Source organism: Nannospalax galili, unplaced genomic scaffold (assembly GCF_000622305.1).
Source record: "Nannospalax galili isolate Female #2095 unplaced genomic scaffold, S.galili_v1.0 scaffold923, whole genome shotgun sequence".
In the NCBI taxonomy this organism is placed as follows: Eukaryota; Metazoa; Chordata; class Mammalia; order Rodentia; family Spalacidae; genus Nannospalax; species Nannospalax galili.
The window spans coordinates 1,473,621-1,483,364 of NW_008349753.1; the positions used below are offsets into that span (position 1 = coordinate 1,473,621).

At 39.9% G+C, this 9,744-nt stretch overlaps 1 protein-coding gene across 1 annotated transcript in view; it reads left to right on the forward strand.

Annotated features, from left to right (window-relative positions):
• Nucleotides 1-5,535, forward strand: part of Stmnd1 (stathmin domain containing 1) — a 49,172-nt gene extending 43,637 nt beyond the window's left edge. The window contains exons 4-5 of the mRNA XM_008847059.3: nucleotides 4,208-4,339; nucleotides 4,946-5,535. Of these exons, the coding sequence (XP_008845281.1) occupies nucleotides 4,208-4,339; nucleotides 4,946-5,227 (414 nt within the window). The 3' untranslated portion in view covers nucleotides 5,228-5,535. The remainder of the gene's footprint in view (nucleotides 1-4,207; nucleotides 4,340-4,945) is intronic.
• The last annotated feature ends 4,209 nt before the right edge of the window (nucleotides 5,536-9,744 follow it).

A 9,744-nucleotide genomic window follows, 5' to 3' on the forward strand; every position in this document is an offset into this window, starting at 1 on the left:
TTTAATTTTAATGTTTTTCTTTATTCGTGTTATTTTTCTTAGAGCTCTTATTTTTGTAAATTATCAATTTTATAATTTTTTTTATATATACTCTCACATTTTAGTTAAAGCAGGTTGCCCAGGTGATGGTTTCAAATGTTATTGCCTACGACTTTTAGTTAAGTGTGCAAAAAAAAAAAGTCCCAATTTTGGAACATTAAATATTCCCTACTGAGGGACTAAGTTATCTTTGGTTAGATCTCCCCATTTTCCCAAATATTTGCAAGTTGAAAGCTCATGATTATCGTACATAAAGCCAGCTATAGTGTCAGGTGGCAGTTTATCTTCAAACACTTCCTCCTTTTTAGAAAACTTTCCATCTTATTAACTAATTTATTTCTTTCCCCCTGAAAATTTCCAGCTTTTCTATGCTAGCTGAGGAGTATGTGTTTTGGATCTTGTGTATGTACTGCTTTTCGGGATGGACTTTTTCAACTTACACACTGAGACCATCTTCTCCCACTGGGTCTTGGGGTTCCAGCAAGCTGTTGGAAATATGAGGGTGCTCAAGACACTGGGTGATTAACCCTTATGTGTGTCTTCCCAGGCGAGCTAATAAAGTTCCTTCTGACCCAGGAATGTGGTATGTTTATGAGTTCCCTTATGAGGCCATTATTTATCCTGGGGGTTCCCCTTGACACCTCTACTCTGTAAGAGTGGAGGGAACAGTGCCTCTTGTCCTCAGCACCTTTATGATCAAGCACTCATAATATTCCTAAGCCAAAGGCACCAAGGTTGCAAAAAGCCAGGAGAAATCACAGGAAAAAACAAAAATGCAAATTTTGGTATTGGAGGAGCATCTGGAGACAAAGGCCAACTAAATAAAAACATCAAAAACAAACAGAACCACCACAGACAACAAAGAAACCAAAAATGCCTTCAAAGTTCTAGAAGCCACCAATATTAAAACAAGCCAAGCAAGCAGAAACAAATTGCTTCTGAAGCAAACAAAAATGGATACTTTAAAGCAAACACTTTAAAAGCACACAAGCAAAACAAACAAATATCTAAACAAATAGGTACCTTAAAATTGGCAGACTACCTTAAGTTGGATTTTTACATTGTCTTGTATTTGTAAGTTAAAGGAACATACTAATCAACCCTAAAACCAGCCAGAATACAAAATATCTGTTTTTCTCAAAACATTTCTTCATTCCTTGAATTAGATGTGGGAGAAGTGTTCAGAGAAAAAAAAGGGAAGAGAAAGAAAAAGAATTACTGCTAACAAATTTGAAAAACGATCAGAAAAAAAAAACAACCCCCCCCCAAAAACAAAAAAACAACCTGAATATCAAAACCAAAATACTTTCAAAGCAAACAAACAAAATAGATACCTAAAACAAACACTTCAAAAGCAAACCAAAAATAATAAAGGTATCTAATAAATGGGATCCTTTAACAACCAACTCAGAATAAACAAACGGACTGTCAACCAAACCAAGGGAGGTTCGAGAGCCCCAGAAAGAACTCACCACAAGCCATCTGAGGAGACCCCATCAGATAGCTGGACTCAATGGATCCATGCCAGTACCTGCTCCATCCGGGTGACTCCTCTGATGAAAAATGGATCATGCTTGGGACCCCACGTTGGGCGCCATAAACTGTCGACACAAAAGCATAACTCACCTCAAAGGCGATAAGAGATGGCTTATCCTGGAGCCAAATATAAGTGACCATGGCCCAGGAACACAGATTCAGATTACCCTAAATTCCATGTTCTGGCATGATAACAATTGCCTTACATTTTTATAGTAACAGAACAAAGAAAAGTCATAAATCAAGATACTTTTCAAATACATTGGATGATATAGTCAGTAGGCGGGTCCCAGCAAAGCAAAGGGTTTTTACTATAGGTCTCAGATGCTATCTGATGACATTCTTAGCCTTTTGATTGGTGAGACTGGGTGGTTGGCTAGGATAATACATTCTAAAAGGTTTTTTATCTGTTAATCACAGGATGTTAGATCCTAAACAGAGGTGAGCAAGGAGTGGCTGTTTAGGGGGCTAAAGACGGCCCAAGATAAATGGTAATTAGACTCTGGACCTGCAACATTTCCAAACTCTCCACACTTTGGAGTGATAATCAGTTGGTCAGCCTTGCAGGAAGTTCAGTCCAAGGTGCAGGAGTTCTTTTTGGGAACTTTTCTTTCACAGATGGGAGGTAGAGACAGGAGGATGCTGGATACTCTCAGGCCAGCTATCTTGGCATACACGGTGTTAAGCAGGATATCCTGTCTCAAACAAGGTGGAAGGTTAGAACTTACATCTGAGGTTCATCTGACCTTGACATACATGCTGTGACAATCACACATACACATAAAGATTAAAAACTAAATAAATAAATAAACAAGTAAATAAACAAAGGTTCATGCTGAGGAACAGGATTGGGGTCTGGAGTCTGAGTAATTAGAGAAATAGGAGGCTGTTTATGTATTATTCTATTTTCTATAGTCAATGCATACTATAAAACTATATGTTTTGGAAAAACTTGTAAGTTAAAACATTGTAAACTGCTTATAAAAATTTTACTTTTTTTGAGACAAGGTCTCCCTGTAGCCCCCACTAGCCTGGAACTCACTATGTAGACCAGGCTGGCCTTGAACTCACAGAGATCTGCCTGCCTCTGCCTCCCGAGTGCAGGGATTAAAGGCGTGCACCACCATGCCCAGTTTATAATTTTACTTTTTATAACTAAATTTATAACTAGAAAGTCATTATCAGTTTTCTGAATTATTGAAAGAGTAGTCAATCATATGAAATGGAAACATTTACTGTTGTGATGAAAATGTTTATCAAATACCAATAGCAAAGCTAAGCACAGACATATTGTTCAATAATAATGAATGATCTCTCTACCACAAGATCAAAAGCAAAAGCTCATCTCTATGCAAGTGAAGATATTTTGTAGCAGATGAAATCAGTTGCTGAGATTGACTATTATAGAGCACTCAACTAAAGTAAAAATGTGAACTTTTTTCATTAATCTGGAAATTCACTAGATTCATCCATCTTTATGGCTAGTATTAATTCTCAAGATCTCTTATGAGTGAATCCTCTTCAATCTGGCTTTATAAAGCACATTTTTAGCATTTTTGTAATAGCCTGTTTTTTTTGGCAGGGGGGGCAGGGTTGGTCTTTTTAAGACAGGGTCTCCCTGTAGCCCCAGCTGTCCTGGAACTCACTATGTAGACCAGGCTGGTCTTGAACTCACAGAGATCCACCTACGCCTGCCTCCCAAGTGCTGGGATTAAAGGTGTGCACCACCATGCCCAGCTTGTTTTTTCATTTTTTAAATATTTTATTTAATGTTTTTAAAATTTTATGTGTATAAGTGTATTGCCTGCATGTATATAAGTGCACCCATGTAATGCAATGCCCATGGAGGTTAGAAGAGGGCATTGGATTCCCTTGGAACTGTAGTTACAGACAGTTGTAAGCCACCATGTGGGTGCTGGGGATCGAACCTGAGTCCTCTGCAAGAATAACCTGTGCTTTCAAGTGCTGAGCCATCTCTCCAGCCCCTATCCTGGTGTTTTTAAGGCACTAAATGCATTTCACCTTTCAAAATCCTGCTGTTGGGTGGGCAAGAAGGCATTTGCCAACTAAGCCTGACAACCTGAGTTCAACCCCCGAACCCACATCAAGATGAAAGGAGAGCTCCAACTCCACAGAGATGTTGTCTGACATTCATGAACATATTGTAGCATGATGGTACCCTTACATACACACACACACACACACACATGAGTAACAATAATAAAATACATTTAAAAATATTTTTTACTTATTTTTATTTTATGTGTATGAGCGTATTGCCTGCATGTGTGTAAGTGCATCTGTGTCTTTCAGTGCTGGCGGAGGTCAGAAGAGGGCATTGCATCCCCTGGAACTGGGGTTATAGATGCTTGTTAGCCGCCATGTGGGTGCTTGGAATGGAACCCTGGTCCTGTGCAAGAACAGCAGATGGTCTTAATCGCTGAGCCATCTCTCCAACCCAATACAACACATTTCAAAAAATCCTGCTCTTAGCAGATACCAGGTTTCGATTGTTGTCATCTGCCACTAGAAAGTTTAGATTTTGAGCTGTACATTTTGAGCTGTTTGTCTCTCCTGTGCTTCTACTAGGCCAAGGGCAATACGTGGTTGTCCATTTAATATCTTCCTCCAGGTGGATGCGACGGAGAAGCCAGTGAGAAAGCCACCAGCCAGACTGAAAAAACTTAAGATCAAAAAGGAGGCAAAGGATCTGACAATCAGAGACATTGAGGGGAAGATGCAGGCAGCAGAGGGGCGCCGGAAGGTAAGTGATGCTTTGTGCCAATGCTCTGAGTCCAAGGAGCTGACCGCTTGCCACCAGCAGCTTTAAGACAAAATCTGTGGTTTATATCCTCTGTTGCAACCACCTGTATGCTGTTTATACTGTGTACCTGGTGTTTTTTTCAAAAATTACCTTTGTGTTATGAAGGAATGAAGTTACGTCTTGAAGTCGCTTGGAAACTGTCTCATCTATATGGCTTAAGTAAACAATGTCTAATTCTCTGAATTAAGTCAAGTTTGGGCGAAAAGTCCATTGCGGTTAGAGGGAGGAGGGTAGCCAAGGTAGGGGTGGGGTATTAAGCTAAGAGGGGCTTCTGCAGACCCCCCTACGTCAGATTCTACAGCTTCGGGCACCTTTAGGCACATGCTTTGATCCAATAGCTCTCATTTCTGCCTCCCTCGGAGGTTTGGGGATGGAGGACTAGCCTGAATCTGTGAAGCTAAGTGTGTGTGTCTTTCAACCAGGGTTCCCCAATATATGTTTGCTACAGGCTGAATAATGAAACATAGCAAAAGTGATGGCGGCACACAGTACTAGTGAGTCTCCCAGACCACCGGGTCTTTTTCATTATTTAATGTTGCTTTTTAGAGGAGAGAAGAAGAAAAAAGAAAACGACTACGGAACGACCGAGTTTTGCTCACAGCTAATCCTTCCGATTCAGCTGACCCGGCCAGGGCTCAGGCTCCACTGACAGAAGGCCTGCGGCCTGTGAGCTCTCCTGCTTCCGAAACATCTTGCCTGCAGGAGGGAGAGCCACTGAAGAGGAAGAGTGAAAGTGACGTGGCCCCAATGAACAGAAATCACACCTGTGCAGGTTGGGGCGCTGTGGAGTCAGACATGCACTACAACCAGGAGGATGATGTGTTCTAATAAGCCACTAAAAACAATTCACAAAAGAGGTCCATTCTCTCCAGTTGTGATGATTTTACTGTCTCACGGTCTTCGACAATGACTGTGATTTTACCCATTGGGATTTCTGCCCAGGGTTAGGATTGATTGTGTAGGCAGTGGGGGCTAAATTTTAGTTAAGTGAATTAAACGATTGTGCTCAAAAAGAGGGACAGGATACAAGGTTGGTTTGTTCCCTCAATATGTTCTCCAACATTGGTTAGATGTCTTTCATTTAGAATTTCTTGCCAGGTTAAATTAATGTTTGTGCCAAAAGAAATCTTTTTCTCCTTCACGACAAATGTATAGATATGTATTTTAATAATCTGTTTTTCTTGTGTTTTAATTTTTTGCTGTCAAGGAATAAAGCAGTATCTTGAAGTTGATTTAATTACAGTTTTAGCTTTGTAATTTAAGTCATCAATAGCCAGTGGTTGGAGTTCTATCAGGTAAAAGGCTGGGGTATTGCTTTGTGGTAGAGCATTGGTCTATCATATGAAAGGCCCTGGGTTCATTCCCTTGTACTACAGAAAACAAACGAAAACAAAACAACAACAAAGAATTATGTAAAAAATGAGATCTTCATATTGGAAAGGAAAAACTTCAATTAGGAGGAGTTGAGGCGGACAGAGAGTCAACTTTGCTTCCAGTTCCTCCCATCCTCTGAGCCGAGGAACTCACCATGTTCATGTCACTGGAATTCAGCTTGGTTCTTCTTCCCTCTACCATGCACACACACAGTCAAGGGTTGGTCTTAGGAGTACATTCTGAAGAGCTCTCTATTCATTTGAATGCTTTTCTGGATCCCTCTCTACGTTAGACCACTCTAACCAACGCCATTCAAGTTTCTCCTCTGTCTCTACACAACTGAGGCCTCTTTAAGGCCTTTTGTCCACCATGTCCTTCCTCCACATATTTATTGCTAAAATAAAATTACAAATTGCCTGTGTCAGTGGCTCAGTTGGATAGTGAGGTCAACTGCTAACTGAAAGGTCAATGGTTCAATTTCACCCTTGGACTGAGGATATAGTTTAGTTGGTGGAGTATTGGCCTGGAATGCACAAAGCCCAGAGTTCAATCCCCAGCACCACATAAACTAGGCATGGTGGCAAACGCCCGAAATCCCAGAATTTAGGAGGTGGATGCAGGAGGATTGGAAGTTCAAGGTCATCTTCTTGAACATAAAGCATTCAAGTCTAGCCAGGGCTACTCAAAAATAAATAAATAATAGAAATATAAATAAAACTACAAGCTCTGATTTTCTGGTAAGGAACTTAGATTTTATAGTTCCTCCCAATTGGACTTTTTCTAGTTCCTTGAAGTCAGTACACACCCCAGCCTATGGGTTTTTGCACATGGCATGCCCCTTTCCTCTTTCTGTTTTTTTGCTATCCTGACTTGGGTGCTTTCTTGTTTCTCATGTGTAAACTCAGATGTCACTTCCTCCAGCCCCTCCTTAGTTCATGCCCTTCTCTCTCTGTTACCTTTGGAACCCTGGACTATTCATCTTTACACTTACCACTCTGTGTAGGGATGACTGGAAACATGTCCATTCTGCAGGGCAAAGTAATGTCTCTTTTGTGCTAGTGGTTGCATTTTTGTAGCTTGGAGAATGATTTGTACAGAGTACTGTGTAAATATTGCTTAGTGGATACATCAATACCAGTACATTCTCCAGATTCAGGAGCAGCCTTCTCTCCCTGGAATCCAGTAGCTGGAAACAATCCCAGTTTAATGTGAGGACCACTTAGCATCTCCAGTCCATGCATTCCCTTTGGGATCCTGCAAAAAGGCATCTTGGGTTTCTGTTCCCTCAAGAACTTACATATCACAGTAGGCAAAAGCATCATTGCAGAACCAATACTGTTAGAGTCAGTGTCCATACTTAGTGTGACCTTCAAGAAGGCATAGAGGCTCTGCATCTCAATTTTCTCATCTGCTTATTGTAGATTGTCTTCATTGGAGAGGTGTGCCAAGTGAAATAATGCATTAAAAGTGCAGTGTAAATAGAATATGCCACAATATTTAGAGAACTCTAGTTAAATAAGATTGCACATGAGCATCACAATGTTTTATTATCCATCCTATGATTCTTCTAAGACAGTGTTCCCATGGTGACACATGTCAATCCCACAAAACATTAGAATAGCTAAAACAATTACACAAGGAGATTTTTAAAATTTGAGTATTACTCACATGTCTGCAAATGATGTTTAAATCAGCATAAAATATATTCAGTCAAATTTATACTACTTTCAAATTACATTCTCAAATTTCATAAATGTTGAAATAATAGTTTTCTCAAAATTGTATGCTCTTGTTTATATTTCTTACAGTGGCTTGAATGACATGTTATAGAATTAAAACACATATAGTCTTCTCTCTGTATCTACAGGTTTTTCATCCAGTCAACTATGGGAAGAAAATATTCAGAAAGTAAATAGCATCTGTAGACTATTTTCCTGTCATTGTTCCCTAACAGTACAGTGTGATGACTAGTTCTATGGCATCCACATTGAATTAAGTACTGTAAGTAATCTAGAGATGATTCAAAGCAGGCAGGGGGTTGTGCATAAACTATACACCATCTTACACAAGGGATTTGAGCATCTTTAGATTTCAAGATCCATGGGTGTCCCTGGAAGCAGTCCTCCCATGGATGAAGAGGGCTAACCATATAGTGTAGTTATGAGTTTTGTCCTTGACACTCTGGCTTGAAGATCTCACCACTTATGTAGATTTACACTTGCAAAAAGTGATAGGCCAAAACCTTCAGAGTTGGAGTCTATGTCTTATTGTGAACATGGAAAGCTATATGGACCCTTTGTCTCAAAGAAGAATTTTAAACAACAATCTGAATATTTTCTTGGTGGTACCATCCACATTAACAGGATGGGAAGAGAGATAATTAGAAAGCAGGACACGCACATTCTGTGAGGCCCTGTGAGGTTCAGAGTGTGAACCTCAGTACTGTTACTCAGAAAAACATCTCAGGGGTTAAGGTTAGGAAGCAGAAACTTGGCAACTACCAGCATCTTACCATAGCTACAACTGGATAAAATTTAAACTTGAACCCTTCTCTACCTCTGAAATGCTGCCAGCCCCATCCCCCACGTTTTTTTAGAGCTTCAAATGTAAGTAAAATTTTTCTGTGATTACCTGTCTTTCTTTTGAAAGGACAAATTACACTAAATAGTAATGAAAAAGAAAGATTGATTTTTTTTTACTTAAAAAAATTTAATATTTACTATTTTGTCTTTATATGAGTGTTTTACCTGTATGTATGTATGTAGGTGTACCATGTGTGTACAATGTCCACAGCGGCCAGAAGAGGCCATTAGATCCCTGAATCTCCCCAGAACTGGAGTTACAGATAGTTGTTAGCCACCATGTGAGTGCTGGGAAGAAAATCCAGGTCCTCTGGAAGAGCAACAAGTGCTCTTAACTGCTAAGCTGTATCTTCAGCCCTGATACATTTTTTTTAAGTGCAACCTCTGAAGTCATGTTAATTTGGGCAGTGAAGAAACATATTTGGTGTTCTCATTCTTAAAACATAGTTTTGATCCGATACCCAGTATGCTTCAACTAAAGACAAATCACAAGTTTCAGGAAGCTATGAACCAGGGAATACAAAATGAGATAAACACCTCTGTCATCATCCTAACTGGTGACAATTGAAAAATGCCCAAGTGGTTTCTATTTTGCATATTCTTAAAATAATACATGTTGTAAGATAATTCCATTAGTAAAATTATTTTGTAATCATCTAGACAAAAATAGAAGCTATCACTGCATGTTGCTGTAATGACTGCCAGTGAGTTATGATTGTGTCTCTTCCAGTTTGTGACCACATCGTCAGTAAACACTTAGCGTCTAAAGGAGTAGATGTGCAATGCTGAGTTGTGTCACCTTTGCAGTCACATTGTACATGCAGCTCCTTCAGGCTTGGAGAGTGGAACTCCAATAAATGAAGTTGTGTGTGTGTGTGTGTGTGTGTGTGTGTATGCGCGCGCGCGTGGAGGACAGAGGTTGATGTTAAGTGACTTCCTCAATTATTTTTCCACATTACTTTCTGGAACAGTCTCTCACTAAAATTGGAGCTCACTGATTGGCTAGGCTGACTGCCCAATGGGTTCCAGGGATCCACCTGTCACCATACCCCCAGCACTGGGATTACTGCCAGCCACCTGCCACCATGCCTGGCTTTTATGTGGCTGCTGGGGATAGGAGCTCAGATCCTCAAGTTTGCACAACACTTTACCTACTGAACCATCTCCCAAACCCAAGGGCATTATTTTACAATGCAGATGACAATTATATCCCATCTGTGTCTCTTGTACTTAGATTTTGCAATGGTGGTAATTAAACCAGAATCTCATGCATGCCAGACAAGAGCTCTAAACTATACAGCTCTTTGTGTTTGTTTTCAAAAACAGTCAGTGCCACTTTGTTTTTAGTTTTTAATCTCCTGAGTAATAATAATAATAATAATAATAATA